Source organism: Protopterus annectens, chromosome 12.part0 (assembly GCF_019279795.1).
Source record: "Protopterus annectens isolate FY-2018-M chromosome 12.part0, PAN1.0, whole genome shotgun sequence".
In the NCBI taxonomy this organism is placed as follows: domain Eukaryota; kingdom Metazoa; phylum Chordata; order Ceratodontiformes; family Protopteridae; genus Protopterus; species Protopterus annectens.
This window is the reverse complement of record NC_056746.1, coordinates 102,356,591-102,380,289: the sequence shown is the minus strand read 5'-3', so window position 1 is coordinate 102,380,289 and position 23,699 is coordinate 102,356,591. Positions and strand designations below refer to the sequence as shown.

General features: G+C 40.0%; 1 protein-coding gene across 1 annotated transcript in view; it reads right to left on the bottom strand.

Annotated features, from left to right (window-relative positions):
- LOC122816138 (kinesin-like protein KIF19) overlaps nucleotides 1–23,699 on the bottom strand; it is a 937,234-nt gene that overhangs the window by 736,724 nt on the left and 176,811 nt on the right. Inside the window, exon 4 of the mRNA XM_044088894.1 lies at nucleotides 16,504–16,614. Within this exon, the coding sequence (XP_043944829.1) occupies nucleotides 16,504–16,614 (111 nt within the window). The remainder of the gene's footprint in view (nucleotides 1–16,503; nucleotides 16,615–23,699) is intronic.

The window sequence follows — 23,699 nt, the reverse complement described above, 5'->3', positions numbered from 1 at the left end:
CCTCTAAGGATCAACTTATTTTTGCACTTCTGCAGGACTCTTGGACTGAATGCATGGCAAATCGAGCAAGAGTCCTGCAGGTGCACGGTGCCCAGACAATAAACACAAGAAGTGTGACCATCTGTCAGAGACATCTTCTGACAGCATGAGTCACACTTCTTGAATCCGGACGGCTTAGGATCCTTGGACATCCTGAAAGAAGAAAAACCAAGGAAAAACACACACACCAAAGGGTTAAGGTAACTAACCACCACAAAAATACACTACAGTTACCAGAACCAAATTACACTACAACAACTATAATCAACTATAGCTAAACTAACTAACAGTAATAAAAAATATATATTTTTAAAGGAAATAGAGAGGAAAAAAAAGGTTATCCTCTAACTTAAACGGAAACCTTTTAGAGGTAAGGTTATCCTCTAACTTAAACGGAAAACCTTAAGAGGAAAGGGAAAGAGAAAGGGGGAGGGGAAACTCTCTAAATAAAAACGAGTTTCTGAGGGGAAAAGACAAGGATTCAGATACGAAAACAACTACAATACCAAGGATATATCTAAACAAGAATTTCTACTCTAAAACTAACTAGATTTATGACAGAAAAAAAGACAGTATAAAAGCTTTATACGACCTGAGCCAGTAGAGCAACCTTGCAGCAGAAGCAGCAAACGAGATCTGGGTTTCTAGCGCCAGGCATCATGGGATATGGGGAGGCCTCGAGCCAGTATGTAGCTCTCGAGCTTTAGAAGATGGCCGAGCAAGAATGAAGGCAAGATAGACAACTTAACATCTTATGTTTTGTCTGTGGGGATTCTAAAAAGTCTGATGTATAATCCCTAGTAATGATCCTTAGCACCCAAGAATCAGAAGTTATATTTTGCCAGGCTAAAGGGTATAAGGAAAAGCATTCCCTGACTGCCTCCAGAGTGCAACAGTCAGGCAAGTGTTCAGGGACAATGATATGGTTTCTCTGTGAAAGGTTCATGGAAACCTTGGTTTTGTGGCCCACCTCTGCACCATGGGTGACATCCCATGGAATTCCCTCCACCTCTACCTCTGCCTCTGGAAGGCCTGCCCCCAGGAGTATCCTGGTGAAGATTTTAGTGATTTCTTGAACCACATTTTTCTCCCTCTTCTTTGATTCCTGGAAAAGGATCTTTGAGGAGATGAAAAATGGATTCTTAAGGCAGACAATGTCTTACTGTCATGCTCATTCCTGGTAAGCGCATCTTTTACTTTTGGTCCAAACAAGGTGGATCCATCATGGGGGCATTTATGAAGGATGTCTTACAACTTTCTGCAAAAACACAGAGACGCATCCAAGCATGATACCACAAGTTAATGTCTGTGCTGTGCCATCTGCTGCATTAGATAGCAATGTCATGGCCACATTCAAGGAAGGAAGACTGTAGTGTATACAACTGAGTACCCACTGTTTTCTGGATATCCGAAGGTAAATTACCCTCCAGGGAATTTGAAAAATCCTCAATCAAATCGCACTGGAAACGTGTCAGGTGTGCCAAATAGTTCAATGCTTGGAGCACAAATGTCGCTAAAATGTAGGCCCATTTCCCCAGTCTGTCCAATGGGTTGGACTCCCTGTTAGGGGGATGTACAGAGGAACTTTCTTCAGACAGTTCCTTTTTTGTGGCTGCTGCTACCACTATGGCATCTACAGGGGAGACCCTTGGCTCAGTGTTTTTTCTCTTTGGGAGCAACTAAAATTTTATCTGATTTTTTTTTTGGAATGGGCTCTGCCACATCAGGTTCCTTCCAAGCCTTCTGGGTGATGAGGTCAATTAAGGTGTCAGAAGGAGGGACCACTCACAACACTAAAGGGCCAGACTGAATAGCTTCTACAAAAAAACAACTCATCATAAGGAGTTTCAGTGCACTACCTCTCCCCTCTGCTTCTTCAATTCTAGGATGTCTCTAAAGGAGACGTCGCACGGGGGGGGGGGGGCTTGGGGAGCCTTCTGCTCATCTAAGTCAGCATCTTCAGTGACTGCAAACCAAACTCTGGAACACCGGAGAAAACCAGCCAAAAAATGAGCGTAAAATCCTTTACTTAACGCGTTCGTCAAAAGACTTCTTCAGAATACATCTGTACAAACTTTTCAAAGTTTAAATACAAGTGAAACATGCCCCTCCCATACTTAACAATTAGATTAATTGCAGAACAATGATCTACTTCACTATGGTTACTAACTTAAAGTAATATAACACTTGCAACTGAAACAATACTTAAAATGTAAAGCATACTACGTGTGTTCTCATATATAAATTGATACATTTAATACAATAATAAAACATACATAATGTTTAACACAATAAAATAAATTAAAAATATAAAACTCCAATACTTACCTACATGTAACACCAAATGTTAATTACCTTCTGTTAAAAAAAACATTTAATATTGATAAATTCATTTAAACCAGGGAACCTATCTGCATCTAATCTAAGCTGCCACAAAGATTCTTTTCTTTCAACTTTATTTTTAATATTACTACCTCTGAGGTCTTTATCAACTTGTTCTAAGACACTAAACATAATTTTTTGTATGAACTACAGGCAGATGAATGCTTGAATAAAGCATTTTTGTCATTTTCAGTTCTAATAGCATAATAGTGTTCCCTTATTCTTGTGTAAAGGTTCCTAGTGGTCATACCTACGTAAAATGCGGTGCAACCTGAGCATAATGCAATATAAACTATATTAGAAGAATTACAATTCAATCTACCTTTTACACTAATAGTTCTGTCCAAGTGATACAAGTTAATAAAAGGGCCTTCCTGGATGTACCTACATGTATTACAGCCAAAACATTTGGACATACCATTAGTTTTATTTGATGTAGGTGCAGTAATCAAGTTGTCATTTTTTTCTAAAATGTTCTTAATAGTATTATATTTTTTTGAAACAAAACTAGGTGCATTACCTAAGGTACTAACTAAATCATTGTTACCAAGAATTTTTTTTATGTGATTACTGTCAATAGACATGTCAATTGCACAGCTCGGAATAGGTGGTATCATATTTAAAGTAGTGTTACTTTCTTGTTGAACTGTCAAAGCTTGCCCCCTTAAGCCAATTGCCAAAATGGGTGAAAATACAGTTATATTTCTGTTAATAATATCACCACTAATTTCCTGCAACAGTGCCTCAGGATAACCTCTTTCAAGAAACATTTGTAGTCATCCGTGACGCTCTTATATATTGACCTTTAGGAACATTTTTCTTAATGTGCATGGAGTGATTGCTACAAAAATGCAAATAGTTGTTAACATAAGTGTTCTTCCTGTAAATTCTACTTGTAATTTGTTTGATGTCAAAATCCCATTCCAACCGTACATCTAAATAGTTAACTTGGTAGCCAAAAACTACTAAGTGTCAATTTGAGAAACTCACAACTACTATTTAGTTCTGCCAATAATATGGTGTGATTATTCGCAGAACCTTTGACAATGAAAAACAAATCGTCTATGTTGTTGTGGTCTTTCGGCTTTTCCCAGTTAGGTGCTGCCACAGCGGAACACCAGTCCGCTAATGATTGGCAGTAGATTTTCACGAACGCCAAGGTGCCAGCTCGACATCCAACCTTCAACTAAGGCACGCCCATTTACGCATGTCTTTCGAACGCCCACCCAACCGCGGGGAGGACATGCAGACTCCACACAGAAGACACTCCCCACACTCCAGCCGAGAATTGAACTGGAGAACCTCTTGCTCTGAGGCAACAACACTACCGCTGCACCACCAACCATAAAACAAAATATCAGGAAAAGAACTGATGAAGGGTAGGATTTCTTTTTCCCACCATCCCATTACCAATCCAGCAAATGCTGGAGCCACTGTGGCACCCATTGCTACCCATTTGAGCTGTGTATAAGTCTTTTTGTTGAAAACAAAGAAATTGTTGTCCAACAAAAGTTCCATTAGGGAGCAACAGGTGCCAACAGTGGAATTCCTGCAAACAGTGTATTTGGTCAAAATATTCCGTACAAATTCTAAACCTTTTTCTTGCGGGATACAGGTGTACAGAGAAATAACATCCACAGTTAAGATGAAAAATTCTCCCTGAATAAACCACCTTGAGTTTTTGTTTTCTGTCCAGAATGACCTAATACTGTCTAAAAAGGACCAAGAGTCCTTAATAAAAGAAGATAAATTCTGGACTAAAGGATTCAAAACTTTGTCCAAGTACAAAGATAGTCCTTCTGTGACACACCCTGATGATGCCACAATAGGTCTGAAGGGAGGGTGATTATCATCTTTGTGGATTTTAGGTATACCAAATAGTACACCTAACCTAGGATTTTCAATAACCAAAAAGTTGTAAATATCACCTCTAATTTCCCCATTCATAAAATGGTCGTTTAAAGCATAGTTCACAAAGTTGTAACTTCTATTAATATAGTCTCCATTTACTTCCTTGTATTCATCCTCATTGTTTAGTATTTGTTCCATTGCCATAATATAATTCCCAACATTCATCACTACTAAACCACCTGCTTTGTCAGCTTTCATGAATCTAACATTACTAATTTGCTGTAAATCATGAAACACTTTCTTTTTTTCACTATTCAGGTTGAAATAACGTTCAATAGGTCTGCCTTTTAACAACTCCCTAATATCATTGTTACATACAGATTCAAACATTTTCAAAGTACTGTGTAAAGTAGGATTAAATGTGGATGTTTTTTTAAGAACATTTGTTTGCTTAACAGTATTTTATAAACAGGGGAAGCACCAACATCCTGGGAAAAAAAGCTGTTATGGCTGTAATATTTAAAGAAGGTAGATACTCATCAGGCCATGGCTCATATAGGCCCATCTCAATTTTAAACCATGATTATAAAGTGTTTGTGTCTATAATAGCTAAAACAATAGCAAAGGTGTTCTAAAATTGATAGATATGGATCAATGTGGTTTTGTGGAGGGGAAGTAAACATTTGCCAATAAGTATATAACAATGATGATCCAGAAGAAAGCAAAATGTAAGAAATTGCCACTGTTGTTGATGAGTCTTGATGTAGAGAAAGCATTCAATAGAGTAAACTGGTATTTAATGAGCAAGGCAATGAAACCATTTGCATTCCCTTATACAATAATTAAAGTGGAAGGGTTCCTCTTTTATACATTGTGTCTGAACAGAGGAACCAGACAGGGGTGTCCTCTTTCCCCTTTGTTATTTGTGCTATATTTAGAGCCACTGTCAAGGAAAGTAAGGTACACAGAAATTCAAGGATATAATTGGTATGTTAATCATGAAAAGTTGGCTTTATTTGCAGATGCTATTATTTTGTATCCAATAAACCAGAGAAAGACATCTCAGTATCATGGAATATTTTGAGGTTTCAAGTCTTTTTTGGGATATAAAATTAATGAAGATAAAACAAAGGCTATAGCTGCAAACTATTTACCCACACAGGTTCACAATAAAATGAAGTATTTAGGAGGATTGATTAAAAAGGATTCTGTTATGGCAGCTAAGGATATGTGGGAAGACACTAAACATAAGAAAATACAAACCCAATAAACTGGAATTTCTTGTTTGTGGATTTGGGTAACAAGATAAACAGTGAAAATGCTTTTAAGTCCCTTTAGTTTTATATACTGGTCAGGCTTATTTTTAGCAGAGGACTGGACCACCCCCCCCCCTTTTTCCTCCCATTTACTGTAACAAATACATACATTTTTCCAAAGCTTTGCATTTAATTTATATTCTTATATTTTATTTATCTTGTATATCACATTTCTTTTATATTCGTAAATTTTATTCTCCCGTTTATTGTAACAAATATATACAGTTTCCCAAAGCTTTACATTTATTTTATATTCTACTTCCCTGATGCTCTACTAAATCTGCTTTTGAATTGACACAGATAGACACCTTTAGGCACTGACCTGGGGAGGCTGGTGATTGCTTTTCTCTTCTCACAGCTTTCTCACACACACACACACACACACACACACACACACACACACACACACACTTTTCTTGTTGTCCTAGCATAATTCTAGTGTATGTTTCCTAGCCCTGTAAAACATGTTTTCTCACAGCTTTCTCCAAGCCCTGGCATTTCTCTCGGTCTCCTAACATAATCTTATTGTACAATTCCCAGCCCTGTCAATCATATCTATTCCATCCCTCTACCTCTTGAGAGTTTACTTATTCCTCCCCTGAGCTGCGGCGCCATCTTTAAATACTAAAAACTTCTGCCTGACTACACTCTTTTCTGTCTGTCCCACTGGCATCCCTCAGTAGTATGTACAACTGTAAGTACCATCTGTAGTTATGATTGTACTTACATATTGAATCAAAAAACCTAATGTAGAAAGGCACCATCTTTTGGCTTAGCTTTTCTGCCCTTGCTTCATAGGAATCCCCAGTAGTGTACTCGCTTATACCATAGTCCATTCTTTTTTAATTAGTACTCTGTTGAGTCATAATTTACTGCATGTCCCTTTCTAAAACCCCTGGCATAACTACATTATTTTCCTACTTCTCATTGAACTCCAGCTAGCTCTCAATTGGTGCATAAATAATAAAAACATACAGAAAGGCAACATTCAAACCAAAATGACAGGCTGCCCTATTTCTGTATTTGCTAACCTTCTCACTGATTGTTTCCTGTTTGGCGACTGCTGCTCCTCCTGGAAGGTGTAACCCACTCTGTTCGCCCTTCGGGTTCACTCCGCTCCTCAACTCTGCCCCCAATCCCACCTCCCCACTACTTGTACTTTTATACATCCCCTGACTCCTCCCCACCCAACACCTCTCCAATCACTATACACCTAAGCCAAAACCCACCCACCTGTAGATCTACATCACCCCAAACATGCATCCCTCCTACAATGCTCTACATAACATATCTCTCTATAACCCCATTTGCCCTACTAATCTCTCTCTCTTACCTATGTCCCGCTTTTTCACATCCCTTATCATAACTCTCACACACACTCCACTACATTTTACCATCAACCTCACTTCCCATCCTACTCATCCATCTCACACAAACTCTTTACCTCTAACCCAATCTATTTTTTCAAACCAAAACTGCTCCCAATCCAACCCCCCTATACTCTCCTTTTAAATGTGGTACCAGAAAATCACTACTGTCACAGAACCCAAGCTACCCTTGCCCAACACACTGCCTCACTCTTCTACTCTACCACATCTCTCTCTCACTAGCCGGTGACATCTACCCCAACCCCAGACCCATCTCTAACGTCGGTCTCACCAAACCCTCCACTCAACCCACAAACTCAAAGTCCATTCGCCTCACAACACAATGCACAAAGCCTAAAAAACAAAATCCCTAAACTCCATGCCTGGCTCTCCCATAACCACCCTGACATTACTGCCGTTTCTGAAACCTGGCTGAAAACCTATATAAAACATAGCAAAATCCTACCACCATGTTTCCAAATCATTCGCAATGACAGAGCCCACAAAAAAGGAGGTGAAGTAGCAATAATCTACCCCACATCCCATACCATAACTCCCTTCTCCAATAAAATACCAACCTTTGCCAATGCTGAAATTATAATAAGTTTACTAAAAATAAACAACCACAAGTCCATATCTATTGCTGCCCTCTATATTCTCCCTGGTGATAATAACAAAACTCTTGAAAACATCCTGTCCTGGTTCTCCTCCAATATAAAAAATGAAACCCATATACTCAGTGATACCAACATCAACTGGAATGCTATTAACTCAGAAGCCCTGTCCCACACAATCAACCTGTATAACTTCTCCCGACTAATACAATCTCCAACTACACCAAATAAAGATGGTATCTCTGGTACCATGATTGACTGGATCCTAACAACTCATTACCTGATCCTCTCAGTGATCACCTACCAGCCTTCACCAACCGTCTCCCATCTCCACTGCATAAACAACACCACTACATCCAAACCCACAACCTCTCCTCTTTCAACCCTCTAACTTTCTCCGAATGCTTAAAGCATACTGACTGGTCCCCTCTTAAAACCCTTACTCTAGATGATGCTGTTTCCTACTTTAACCACTCATTCCTAACCCTTCTCAATCAGCAAGCCCCCTCTCAAACCAAATGCATCAAAACCAATTCCTGCCCATGGTTATCAAAAGATACTAAACTAGCCTTGCACCAAAGGGACAAAAAATAGAAACAATATCCAAAACATAAAAACCCTAACACCCTCCTGAGTATAAGCAACTATGAAACTCCGCAAAAAAATAATAATTAAAGACCACAAAGCCCACTACTCCAAACTCCAGTCCTTGCACTCAACAAACCCCAAAACATTCTGCGACTCCATCTCATCCACGCTGCATCCTGGCAACAAAGAAAACCCCTGCCCAGACCCCAACCTCTCCAACCTTGAAGCAGCCAACCAATTCAACTCATTTTTCATACACTGCATAGCTAAATTATCAGCCTCCTTCCCATTCCCCCTCCTCCACCACCACCCCCTCCTGCCCCAACCACCACCCCAATCATCAACTTTCCTCCACATACTTCTGCCTCAAACCCATCCCCACAAGCACTATAAAAATACTTCTCGTTAAACTCAAACCCTGTCGCAATGCACCTGACAACCTTCCACCCACCTTCCTCAAACAATCTGCAGACAGCATTGCCTATCCCATCTCTATTCTTATAAATAGATCCATACAAGCATCATACATCCCTTCTATCTGGTGCCATGCTTACATCATCTCCCTCCACAAAGGTGGCTAAAATACTGATACCACCAACTTCAGGCCTATTGCCATCCTTTCCCCTCTTTCTAAAATACTAGAAAAAACAATACAAGCACAACACATGGCACACATAACACTAAACAATCTCCTCTCCCCTACCCAACACGGCTTCCACCCTGGCCACAGCACCATGACTGCCCTTCTTTCCTTTCTTGAAACCATAAACCTCGAACGCGACTCAGGCAAGTTCATATCCACACCATTCCTAGATCTGTCAAAGGCCTTTGACACCATCTCACACACCCTACTTATATCCCAACTCTCCACCCTACACCTCTCTCCCACCACCATCAGCTGGTTTTCCAGCTACTTGTCCAACCGCCAACAAGCTGTCCAATGGAAAACTTCAACCTCCCCCTTCCTTCCTACACCCACAGGTGTCCCACAAGGTTCTGTTCTTGGCCCTCTTCTCTTCAACCTATTTATTGACAACTTTCACCAATCCATCCCAGACTCATCTATCATCCAATATGCAGATGACTCAACAATCATCTGCTCAGCCTTCTCCCCCTCCGAGCTCCTAGCAAAAACCCAACTAGCCTTCTCCAAAGCAGCAACCTGGATGCAGTCTAACCATCTGGCACTAAATGCAAATAAAACCAAACTAATGTTTTTCCCCTACCAAAAACTCCACTGACAAATCCATATTAACCATACAGAGCCAAAGCAACACTCTCCTTGAAATTGTTCCCAACACCAAGCTTCTTGGCATCATTATTGATGAAGAACTAGAATTTGACACCCACATCCGCTCCGCAATCAAGAAAACCCACCAAAGGTTAGGTCTCCTCTATAGGCACAACTGCTTCCTAAGCCCCTCCACCCGTCAAACTCATATATCCACCTTCCTACTCCCTCCCTTATGTATGGTGTCCCTCTTTTCACCAGTCACCATCTTGGCCTTCGGTCCAAATTTGAATCCTGCTACCACAAGATTTCCAAATTTGCAACCAATTCAAAAAGCTCATCCCACCACTGCCACTCCCTCCTCACCCTCAACTGGCTTAAACTACCCAACTACTTCAGTTACCTACAACTCACCATTGCACACAAGCTCATCTTTAAACCTGCCAACTGCCCAGCTCTCGCTACTTCCTTAAAACCTTACATTCCCAACTTACTCAAATCAAAAACCAAAATCTCCTTCAGGTCCACAAACCTGCATGACCTCCTGCCATCTACTGCTGCCCACTCCTTAGCTAAACAGTGGAACTCTCTCCTCACACACCTACGCAACCCACCTAACCATACAAATTTCAAATCTCAGCTACTGTCTCATCTTTCTTCCAAATGGGAATGCCCTTGCCATGCTCCAACTTAAACCCCCCATTCCAACTTGCACTGACTCATCCAACTACCTCTATTATTACTTCATCCCACCCAAAACAATCCCTCCCCTACCAAAAACTAATTTTCTCTCTAATATCTATTGTACTATACTCTCCAGTCTCAAATATACTATTACCCTCTCCTTGCATAATATTTTCCTAACCTACTAATGGCTAGTAGCTATATATTTTGAAATGTTAAACCTACAATTGAGTTTATAACAAAATTATTCACTTTATGTAAATCTTGAAATTTCTGTACTGAATTATGTCTTTCATTTCTGTAACATTGCGACAAGCCAATTGTAAATTTCATGGAGCTTATCTGTAAATGTTTAATTAGCTGTATGAACTATGTCCTTCTGTAACATGTGAAATGTAACTTGCAATTATTGTGGAGCTTTTCTCCTCGGGTCTCCATTGAAAACAGCCTCTTCTTGGCCTAGTGGACTTCCCCGATCTTCAAACTTAAATAAATAAAAAAATAAATAAGTTGTGGACAGTAATTAACAAAGAGTTGAAGGATTTTATCTGGGAGGGGAAGAAGGCAAGAGTCAAGTGAGATACGTTGGTCCTTCCAATAGAATAAGATTGTTTAGAATTACCTGATTTGAAGAGATATTTTAGACCTACACAGTTAAGGCTTTTATACATAACATAAGCAGAAAGCTATAATTCAAAGTGGAAAGGAATGACGATGAAGCAGGGGAAATTGAAGAAATAAGGAGAAAGTGGGATTTTGGATGCAGATCCTTAAGGAGAATAAAAACAGCCATACAGAATATTATATTCATAAAGTAGCAGAAAGCATTCTACGAACTAAGCCAACATGAGAATGGTAAAAGGAGATTCTGCTGATAGGGATGACTGCAAATAAGGATATAGACAACAGGTAAGAAGGGGTTTGAATTTACTAAAGAAAACTGACAAATGAATGAAGGTATTTGGAGCAAATAACCAGAGAGGGAAAAGTAATAGAATAGGAAGAGGCCAAGAAGACATTTGGACTACAGGCTACAGACTGCCTTCCATACCAGGGACTGATATCAGATTACAGGCAAAGCGAAAGGAATAGGGAATACTAAGTGAAAGACCTGCATTGATATCAGATTACAGACAAAGCGAAAGGAATAGGGAATACTAAGTGAAAGACCTGCATTGATATTAGATTACAGACAAAGCGAAAGGAATAGGGAATACTAAGTGAAAGACCTGCATTGATATTAGATTACAAACAGAAAGGAATAGGGAATACTAAGTGAACGACCTGCTCTGGTAGAGTTTTTAGCTGAATCTAGAACAGAAGCTGCTGTTAAAAAAGGGATAATTAGGAGGGCATATTAACTACTACATAACTACAGGACTCAGTCAGAGGAGGTTAGAATGGATTGGGACGAGAGGCTGTATAATCAATTCACAAAGAAACAATGGAAGGATGTTTGTATAGGTTCATAGTTTCAATGTAGGTACTAGGCTATTGGCCCTAGGGCCTATATAAGCCTAGCCAAAAATGTACCCTGGCTTTCGCCACCCAAGAAAATTATTTTCCTGAGCCCCTGTCGAGCAGAGCCACAGAAGTGATCCCTGGGGTGAATTTCCTATTTCCCATCCAATCATCAAGGTTTTTCTTGAAGAGTGCTAATGAGGAGCTTTGTCTGCCATAGATAGGTAGTCTGTTCCAGAGTATGGGAAGTCTCTGGGACAGGAATCTATCCCTCCAGCATGTTCTGTTTATTGTGGTGACAAGGTTTAGGTCCCTAGAGTGTGTAGCTCGGGGGGATTGGGATTTCTTTAAGTGGAGAATGTCCAATATCTCTGGTTTTGACATAGTTTTGTATGTTAGGCAGAGATCGCCTCTGAGCAGGCAATATGCGACGGAGTAAAGCTGGAGTTTTTTGAGAAGGTCTGCGTAGGGCATCTGTTTGAGGCCAGTAATCCTCTTTGTGAGGTATTTCTGTGGCCTTTCCAGTTGTTGTAGATGTCTTGTGAGGTACATACCAAAAGGGGTGTTGTATTCTATAATGGGTCTAATGAGTGATGAGTAGAGGGGAACAATGACCTCTTTTTTTCGGGATGAGAAACCTTTTGTGATGAGTTGAGCCACGTAGAAGGATTTCCTTGACCACTGTGGCGATGTGATTATCAAAGGACAGACTACTGTCCACCTGTGCCCAAGGTCTCATCACATTTTCAGCATTAAGTAGACTACCAGCTATGTGGTAGTTCATGGGTACATAGTTTTTACCCAAGGGGATGACAATACACTTTTTGGCATTGAGCTTCAGGCCATGGCTTTGACACCAGGTATCTGTCTCAGTGAGGTGCTTTTGTAGTATGTCCACATCATTAGGAGTTTATATTATGGCTCCTACTTTGCAGTCATCTGCAAACTTTGTTAGCCAAAGACCTTCTGTGTTAGCCTGTACTTAAGAGAAGTAGATACCAAACAGGAGAGGACCCAGGACTGAACCCTGTGGTACTCCACTTGTCACTGGTCTGAAGTCGGATTTGGAGTCTGCTACTTTCACAGTGTGGGTTCTGTCCGTGAGCCAGTTGGCAACCCATCTTGTGACATAGGGACGTATGGCTCCCAAATAAACAACTAAATCTAGAAGATTTAGGATCTTTGCTTATAAACGTTTTATATAGCTATTTTTATACCACAAACAGACTCCAAAGAATTTTATTTCTGGTAGATTGCAAACTTAGGAGGTGTGATGGGGAAGAAAGACGTAACAGAGAACATATTTTTGGGGAGTGTAATGAGTCGGTAACCTTTAAAAATTCACTGCAGACTACTCTGTCAGAAATGCTGGGTGAGCAAAAAATGGTGACACTACGGAATTTACTTTTTTTGAGCTGTGATACAGAATTGGAACTGCCTAGACACAGTAAGCCCTTGCTGAGTTCAATTCTGGTTACTGCCAAAAAAGCAAATACTAGAAAATGGCAATCAAAGTTTAAACCAATCACACTAACAAATTACATAGAACAAAGGGGGAATTACGGGAACAATACATGCAGAATAATGTTTTGTAGGAGGAATGAGGTTTAAGGGATGGCAAGAATTGAACGTTGACTGACAATGACTGTATAGATTATATGTGATGTATAATGTTTGCAACTGAAAATATGTCAGTATGGTTTGTTTTCAATTATATAAATGTGTGATTGCCTATGTCATAGGTGATAATTCAATAAAGATGTTTTCTGTTTAAAAAAAACATACATTCTAGAATAGAAGCATTTGCTCCGCTGATCTATAGGCACTGGTTCTGTGCCTCCTAGTTGGACTCAGTTTTAAAGTAAGTATATGCATCCAGTGTCACCTGTAACTCTCCTGAGCCACTTTTAGCACCCCAGGGTCTGAAATAATCTGTTGCCAAAGGGTAATGAAAAGAGCTAGTTTGTGGGACAGATTTCAAGAGAGGTGCAGGAGGGGAGGGTTGAGGATTGAATGCAGGCATAGTCATTCTGAAGTATTAGACTACCCATCTTTAGGAGAAGTTCCTTGATTTTTGTTGTTCCTTTCCTGCCATCCATTTTTTGCTCCCAGTTTGCCTTGCATTGGCAGTGATTGCTTGTTTTACTTTTTAAAAGGAAAAGAGGATTTGAGAGATTTGTAAAGAGGGGCCTGAAAAATCTTAGCCACTCCTTGAATGATGTTCCCTCTTTAATCGTTTGAGGATCTGATTATTAGAAGGGACAAAAAAACTCCTGATCTTATGCAGAATTCAAAATTTCAGACCTCACTTTATCAGTAAACTTTTGGTTATGTACCCAGACATATCTCCTCAAACCAAAGCAGTGACTCTAGACACAGTTATCTGTACAGCCATACACAATCTTCAAAGCATGTTTAGATACTACAAAAAATAGAAATAATGTTTTACCTCAAACTCTCTACACAGAAAAGAATACATTTCTACCTATGTGTCTGGTAGTTAAGAATTCTATAAGCCAAAGTGGAAGAAGAGAAAATTCTCTTACTAAATCTGCCCAATACCTTGCCTTCTTTGTCCATAGGTGAGGGGCTGGCAAAGAAGCAGATAAAGCAGTGGAGCTGATCTAAGACAAGAAAACAAAAATGTATTAGTTTGAGGTACTTTATACAGCCTATCTGCATTTTTGGGGACTGAAGGTTAAGAGTCAGGATTATCACAGTCATCATTAAACACATACAGCAAAGTTAGCAAAATGGGAGGGAGGGTGTAGAATGAGGTATATCCACTTGTAATATATCATATCATCTCCTTAATTCAGGGGGAACATCCACTTGTTCCAACAAAAATACCTCATTCTTCCTTGAAATAGTGTGAGAGAAAGAAAATTCCTCCAAAAGAGTTGGAGAGGTCCAAGTTTCCTCAGAATCAGAATTATGGTCTTGGGAATCCTCTGTCCAGGTCAAAATCTACTGACACATATTCTGCAGGAATTTCCTTAGTAGCATTGCCCTAAGGTAAGGATTTCTGAGCCGCAGGATTAACAGCCTGTAATAATTGTCAGGATAAGGTAAGAAAATCATCTTTACAAACAGATACCATGTCTTTAGATGAACGATGTTTAACTTTCTGTTTTTTTTTGTTTGTTTCTTTACAGGTAACACCCTGGAAAAAACTGACTATGAGATGGCATTTCAGCCATATCAAAAGGTCTCTGTCCCTAGTTACTCCAAGAAGCATCCCTGGAGTGTCTTCCAGACTCAAAGAATATGATTCTCTCACATCCAAAAAAGGACACTGGAACAGCCAAAGAGGAAGTGGCTGACCCTTTATTCATGGTGGCTGAAAGGACTATACCATAGGAGCCCAGAGATGCAAGTGAGTGCTCTGAGGAACACTGGCTGGTCACTACAGGTCCACTGACTAATGGCTGAGGCACTATCTGAGCCCATAGTGGCAGCAGGTGATCTTTATTGTGTTGTTTCTTATTTTTAGCTATGGCAGAAGAATCACTAGCATGACTGTAATAAGTTTCCATGTTTTTGCAGTGGAAGAATTCTGAATGCCTGTAAGCAGTGCTGTAATGAGTAATTCAGAAAGTAAGTTGTCACAAAGGTATTCATAAGCAGCACACAAACATTTACATTTTCCCACACAATCCCCTTTTCTGTATAAAAAATATAAGTAGAATATGGAAAGCCTTGTCAGAAATACAGCACTTGTCCACAATGCACACTGAGAGAAAAAATAGGTTAAATTGTCAAGAAGTGTAAACAAACACTAAAAACATTAACACCATTTTCGGCCCAGTTAAAACACTTCCCAGTCATTAAAAATCACACTAATAAATTAAAAAAGTATGCATAAGCAGTACACAATTACCACAAAAATAGCCTAAAAATACCCTTGGCTAAAACTCTCGCTCCTTGACAGGAAACATTTAATATTAAGAAAAGATACAGAGTTTCTTAATGTGGAAATACCACTTTTAGTCAAAAAATACATTAATATTTAGTTAAAAGGACAACACATTTTATGTGGAAGCGTTCTCCTGTGTAGACTTAAATGCTAGAAAAGAGGCTTGAAGGCCAACTAATTGCTCCCATGAAGCCTCAAGTACTGAAGATTTCTTTACGCTGACTGCTGATTTATCTTCAGTGGGCTATCCAATCAGCAGTCAGAGTTTAGGTGTGGGAGGGAGAAAGATCTTTATGAAGCTTGCTGGTTGTTCTATCCTGAGCAGTATATAATCCATAAAGCCAAAAGGCTACTCCAACAGGGAGAATGATGAACATCAAGTAGTATTCAGGCAAGTAAACTACTGGCAGTCCCTCACAAGCACAGTATCCTGCCAATTACACAAATACACAAAACCGGACTGAATTAGTCAAAAAATATAATTTTTTCACACAAAAGTTCTTATTACCATTTATACATAAACTCCCCCTAGAAATGTCGCGTCAGTCCTAAAATCAATACGTTTCATAGCTAAACACTATTTTGGTCAGGCAAAAAATACATTATCCTCAGAAAAATAAATTTAGTGGGAAGGCTTTTCCCAGCAGAAGACTTATCTGCAAAGTCATGAGGGAGCAATAGCAGACCAAGAGTTACCTCTTGACTATTAAAATCACACCTGAACTATAAACACAGTTCAAAATTAACAGTCTTTTATTTTTTAAATTATTAGTAGCTATTTTGTGTCAAGTTTTCAGGGAAAGATGCAGAGTCTGATGCTCAGGAAATGCAAGCAAACAACATTCAGCCCGATTATTTAACTATAATGAGTAATGCATACTGCGTTTTTTTAATAAAAAAGTAAGTCAAATGAAAGTTCTACCTATGTGATCAATCTCTATAACATTTTAAACAAGTAATACTGAGGTCTAACAGCAATGACACAGAAAATTGAAGACTGTGCTAGATGAAGAAGAGAAAACTACAACACTGTGCAAGACCATGGAAAGTGCACCTGGGTAGCTGTATGATCAAATGCCACATCAAACATATAGGTCTTTTCTCTGGATCGCTTTGCCCTCAGGATATCATCTGGGTCTTCTGTTGGGTCCATTAGAACCACCATCTTGAAAAGAAAAAACAAAAAAGCAAACTGTGAATGCTGTAACATAAGAGATAAAGTTAAAAAAATGATTATCAACAGCCTAAATTAGGCTACAAGCTAACAGCTGAGTGCATAACTGTACCAGTCAAGATTTGTGAGAGTGGTGAACATCTACTGCATCTTTACCTGAATTACGACATTGTGAAACTATTCAATACTAGTACTTATTTTTCAGTACTGCAGTATCTAGAATGATTTAAGTGCTTGCTTCTACGGCCCCGATTATGTAAAGCTGCATTACACTGTATGTCCCCACAGTACAGGAAAGACAAAATTTACTTTTCACAAAGTTAAACAGTGAGCTATGTCACTGAGATAAGCATTGCATTTGGGGAAATCAACAATACTGGAATGTGGAGCCAAAATAACAATGATAATCAATAATAACAATGATAATATTAGCATAGAAATTGATGCATTTCATGATTTTAACATTATACAGGGAATTAGTGGAATTTGGGGATAGTGAATCCTATCTAAAGAAGGGTAAAGAATTAATTATGAAGGCTACAATAAGAGTGGTAATATATGGGATATACTGGCCTTGATCAGGGAACAAAGGGTGTACTGCTCAGTGAGGATGCTGGAATAAATGTACAAGAATGAACAGGTAAAAGGAGATGGGTAGAGGACAGCTGTACTGATATGTTAATGCAAAGAAAAGACACACTGTCATTCATAGGATCATACGATATTCAATGCAATTCAGTCACAAGACCAATTAGCTTTGCCAACACCCACTGTCATGCCATGCCCCCTTGTCAAGAAAGGTATAGCAGGTCATTCACAGAGTACATTTAGCGATACCAATCCAATCACCCATGGTTAATCTGAAGGATGCTAGGCTGTCACTTTGTTTAACTTGTGGAAGTAGTTTGTTTCAGAGGTAGGGTAGGCATACGTTTTATTTATGTTCTGGTGTTATGGTATTAGTGCAGCTTTTTGAGATCAGGGAGGATGTATCCCTAATGGAGCAGACTGCAAGGCATGAATCACTGCAAAACAGCTTATAAGAAACCGACTAAATGGTCAAGCCTTTTCTGGCAGCTCAAGGATTTTAGGTCACCAATCTTTTTGGTTAGGGACCTGTAGGACTTTTCCTGTTGCTTAATATGTTTAGAAATGTTTATCCTAAAGGGGGTGTTGTACTCAATATCTGATATAATTATGGCTGCATAAACAGGGATGATAACTTCTTTTGACTTGGATGATTATGCCTTTGCATATTAGCTTTGCTACAAAAGGGTTTTCTGACTACAGCTGCTACATGCTGGTCAAAGGAGAAAGAATTATCATCCTAGGTTCCAAGATCTCTGGCTACATTATCATTTTAAAGAGGGGTATTGACTATGCTAGACGTTCAGAGATATTTTGTTTAGAGAAATTAGATAATACGACACTTTTTCACATTTAAATTTAGCTCTTTTCCATACACTAACAGTTTAGGAGAGTTAGTTCCTACTGTAATAAATGGGTATCAGAGGAAGATTTTCTAGTAATGCCCAGTTTGCAGTTCTATACAAGTTAGCCAAAGGTCCTGCTTCCTGCTCTTGAGTTTACTGAAGTAGATGCCAGAAAGGAGAGGCCCAGAGCACACAGGAAATCAGCAGTCAGAGGGAAGATTTCTTCAGGACGTTCTTGTCCACACAGAGAGAGAGAGAGACTAACAATCTTGAAACAAAAACAATAACAACAAAGAACCATATAAACATACAGAGCCCTACTTTATATCCCAACTACGACTATTTACAAATGTAATGAATCTTCAGAATTATCCTGGATATTCCTGGAAAGGCACAAAGGTGCACTCCTGTTCAAAGGAATGAAAATGCATCTATTTTCCAGGCTTGCTTGCAAGGAGCCCTGATGCAGAATTTGGTTAGTTGTCTGTTTTGAACAAAGGCAAACATATTTGAGGTGTTCCTCACAACTAGATTAATTCATGGAAGGTCCCCCTCACTCAATTTCCATGTGTGAGGGTCTGTCCTGCTCTTGCTCAGCTTGCCTGACACAATGTTTTGCTTTGACAGAATGTAAGATGCTTGATGGTTTAAGAAACGCTGGTGAGCTACCTCTCAAGCCATCATTGCCAGCCTGCATGGGGGGGGGGGGGGTATGACCTTGTACCTCACTGTTTGTTTCTGTTGCAAATAATTGTGGTACTGTCAGTAGTCACTTGAAGAGGTCCTGGTGTCACAGATGATGAAGAGATTTCAAGGCATGAATCTCAAAAAACTTCTTTATACTGATGTGCTTTGGTCTGTCTGAAAGATGCCACTGTCCTTGCAGCTTTACCCTCATGTAAACTGCAAATCTGAAGTGTATGTGGTGAGAGATAGGTTTAGCATCCGAGGAGAAAGAAGGGAGACTTGGTTCAGCTGAATTTGTTGTCTCCACCAATGCAGTTCTATTTTTGGAAAGCTCAAAACTGGAATTTGATGCGCCAAAGGATGTAAATGTTGTGTTCATGTCCCTTTTAGAAACCATTATATCTTTCCCATTTTCAGCCTGGCTAGATTAATCATGAGAATCACAGAAGCCATGAAATGGGAAATTCTCTTGTAGATGCCTAAGACTGACCGGAGAAGCTCAGGAAAGATTCCAAATAACAATCCATCTTCTCTTACGTCAGCGAGGCATTTAAAGAGAGGTACCTAGAAGGCACCTGAGAAACACAATCCTGTCTGAAGGAGTCAAGGAGGATTTTACCAACATTTATCTGGAAGCCAAGATTGGTCAGAAGAGACATGACCCAGGTTAATGACTCGACATCTACATAAAAGATTCTGCAAAGATAAGCAAGTTATCTAAATAACGAAATATATGGATGTCAGTCTGCAATAAGCTATCACTGAAGCCAGACACTTTTGTAAGCACTCCTGGAGCTGTAGATAATCCAAACAGTAATACAGAGAACTGATGATATGACCAAGACACAGAGAACCTTAGAAGTTTCCTGAAGGCCTGTGACAATGGGAATGTGGTAATAAGCATCTTTAAGTCTAGTGTTATCATGTAACTCATAGCAGAAATGAGAAGTAAAAAGTTCTGTAAAGTCATCAGTTTGAATTTTGGTAATTTCACATACAGATTTAGGAGTGAAATATTTAGTACTAGTTTCAAGAGGACTCTTTCTTCAGGTACCAGAAATATTCTGTAATGGAAGCCTTTGCCCCCTTGACTTAGAGGCATTAGTTATAATTCCTTGGGTGTCTAAAGACTGAAGAACCTCAGGAAAGTATTCAGTTTAGTTGAGAGGTTGGGGAAGAATTCATCTGAAAGGAGGTTTTGTATCTAGTGCCATCTGTAGCCTTTCTGCACCACTTTTAATACTCAAGAGTCTGACAATCTTTTGCCAAGGGGATATTGTGGACTAGCTTGTCGGACAAGTATGTGGTGATATTGGTCAAATGAGAGCGAAGGAGAAAAGAATGCTGTCATAGTCATTCTGTACTGTTGGTCTGTACCTTTTTCTGAAAGAACCCCTGTTTCTTGTTGCAGTTTCCCTTCAGCCATATCTTTTTAGCTCCTTGTTTGCTAGAACATGACTGGTTTTACTTAATTGACTTTTTAGCGAAAGAAGGAAGCCTAAAAGATTTGTCCTGGGGGACACGAAAAATCTTAGATACTTCCTAAATCAATCTTCCTCTTTTATCATATTATCTGACACCCTGAGTTGCAGAAAAGTTAAACAATTCCTCATTATCTAAAGCAGAATCTATGATTTCAGACGTTACTTCAACAGTAACTTTTTGGTTACGTACCCGAGCATATCTTCTCAACACTGTAGCAGTATCAATGGCTCTAGACCCAGTAAGTCACAATCATATATACTCTTCAAAGTATGTTTAGATACGTGGGACAAGGTAAAAACAGTTTGGTCTAAAAAAAATTTCTTCTGAAGGAAGTGTAGTAAAAAATTCCTTCAGACTACCCACATAACAAAGTATAAACTTCCAAATGTAAAGCCGATAAGTAAGAATTCTGAAAGCCAAAATATTCCATTAGCTATGTGGTGTATCACCTTGCCTTCTTTGTCACCAGCTAAAGGGTATAATAACAAACTATAGCCAACAGGTGATAAAATGAATATGGCTGCTAGGACTGACCTAAGGTGAAAGAAAATAAATGTTTTAGTCTGAGGAACTTTATCCATTTTATCTGCTTTTTAGGGACTGAGAGATGCTTATCAAGATGATTACAGGCAGCATTCAACACATCCTCCAGGGAGGCAGTATATGAGGGACAGGTGAGGAATGAAGAATATCCATTCGTTACATATCATATTTCATCAGTTCAGGAGGATAATCTTTTTGCTCCCATAAAGCACCTCATTCATCCTGGCTATGGTGTGATTAAAAGAAAATTCCCTCACATGAGAATAAGAGTTAATATTTTCTTCACAAAAAGCTGGGCTTATGAACCTGAAGGAGAAGCTTCATCTTTGTAATAATCAGAATCAACACGCCCAGTTTCCTCAATAATTTTTTTTAAAGGGAATGCTCACTTGTATTGACTTCTGGACACCAGGATTCACAGCCTGTAATGCATGCCTTGCTTGGATAAGAAACTCATCTTTCTTAACTGCAATCACTTATTAAGATAAACAATGTTTAATTGTTTTTTTTTAATAAGAGTCCCTGTGAAAGAAGATTGATTCAAAGGAGAGAAATATCATATGGTCTAATGGTCTCTTGCCTCAGTTACCTCATGAAGAATGTCTCTAAGTGTCTCTCAGCTCCAGAGAAGAGGGTTCTACAATGCTCTTATTAGACACTGGAACAGCTGAAGAGGATGTGGTTGACCCCAGGTTCATAGTGGCCAAAAGGACATTAGAGGAAACCATAGACGTTACTGAGTGGTCTAACATACACCCAATGGCCACCACTATCAGCTGAGGCATAGACTGAGCTCATGGAACAGTAAGAGCTCCTTGGTAAGTGCTTTTTACTTTCTAGGTACCGTGGGAGTAGAACCAGCAGGAGCAGAGTAAGTATCCAAGTTGTAGTTGAGGAAAACATGCTGCAGTCAGTCAGGATGCATGCTGTCTCCTAGGAACAGTGGGACTAGAACCAGCAGGGGCAGAGGAAGTATCCATGCTGTAGTTGAGGAGAACATGCTGCAGTCAGTCAGTCAGTCAGTCAGGATGCATGCTGTCTCCTAGGAACAGTGGGAGTACAACCAGCAGGAGCAGAGTAAGTATCCATGTTGTGGTTGAGGAGAACATGCTACAGTCCGTCAGTCAGTCAGGATGCATGCTGTCTCCTAGGAACAGTGGGACTAGAACCAGCAGGAGCAGAGTAAGTATCCATGTTGTAGTTATGTAGAACATGCTGCAGTCCATCAGTCAGTCAGGATGCATGCTGTCTCCTAGGAATATTGGGAGTACAACCAGCAGGAGCAGAGTAAGTATCCATGTTGTAGTTATGGAGAACATGCTGCAGTCCATCAGTCAGTCAGTCAGGATGCATGCTGTCTCCTAGGAACAGTGGGAGTAGAATCAGCAGGGGCAGAGGAAGTATCCATGCTGTGGTTGAGGAGAACATGCTGCAGTCAGTCAGTCAGGATGCATGCTGTCTCCTAGGAACAGTGGGAGTACAACCAGCAGGGGCAGAGGAAGTATCCATGTTGTGGTTGAGGAGAACATGCTGCAGTCAGTCAGTCAGGATGCATGCTGTCTCCTAGGAACAGTGGGAGTACAACCAGCAGGAGCAGAGTAAGTATCCATGTTGTGGTTGAGGAGAACATGCTGCAGTCAGTCAGTCAGGATGCATACTGTCTCCTAGGAACAGTGGGAGTACAACCAGCAGGAGCAGAGTAAGTATCCATGTTGTGGTTGAGGAGAACATGCTGCAGTCAGTCAGTCAGAATGCATGCTGTCTCCTAGGAACAGTGGGATTAGAACCAGCAGGAGCATCCATGTTGTAGTTATGTAGAACATGCTGCAGTCCGTCAGTCAGTCAGGATGCATGCTGTCTCCTAGGAACAGTGGGACTAGAACCAGCAGGAGCAGAGGAAGTATCCATGCTGTGGTTGAGGAGAACATGCGGCAGTCAGTCAGTGAGGATACATGCTGTCTCCTAGGAACAGTGGGACTAGAACCAGCAGGAGCAGAGTAAGTATCCATGTTGTGGTTGAGGAGAACATGCTGCAGTCAGTCAGTCAGGATTCATGCTGTCTCCTAGGAACAGTGGGACTAGAACCAGCAGGAGCAAAGTATCCATGTTGTAGTTATGGAAAACATGCTGCAGTCAGTCAGGATGCATGCTGTCTCCTAGGAACAGTGGGAGTAGAACCAGCAGGAGCAGAGTAAGTATCCATGTTGTGGTTGAGGAGAACATGCTGCAGTCCGTCAGTCAGTCAGGATGCATGCTGTCTCCTAGGAACAGTGGGACTAGAACCAGCAGGAGCAGAGTAAGTATCCATGCTGCAGTTATGTAGAACATGCTGCAGTCGGTCAGTCAGGATGCATGCTGTCTCCTAGTGTACACAAGCAGCGCACTTCCAATAACACTTTTTGCCCCAAACCTTACAAAAAGTAAAAGCGCAAGCAGCACTCTCTTCCCTGTCAGCACTCCTTTTAAGAAGTTAAGTCACTGTCAGATAAAAATGGCAGGCAGGCTCTCTTGAAGTGAACATAAGCACTACAATGCAAAACACATCCCTTCCCATCCCAAAATACAGCTTTTAATCACAAAACTAAAAGTTTACAAAAGCAGTTGATACATTTTGCCAAAAATACCCCTAAGTCAAATAACACCGGCAGCTAAAAAAATAGCAGTCCCTGACATGAAACTTCTGATACTGGTAAAAAAATACTAGGTTTCCGACAGGAAAAATAATGATTTTAGTCAGAAAATAAAATTAAATTAAATTTTCTTAAAACGGAAACAATGTCTGTGTGGAGTTGTTCCCTAATGGGGACTTATTTGCCAGAAAGGAAGCTCTAAGCCAATTTCTGCTCCTATGACACCCCAGAGATGCTTCGCCTTGAGGCAGCAAGAAAGTACTGAAGAAATGTTTACTCTGACTGCTGATTTCCTTCC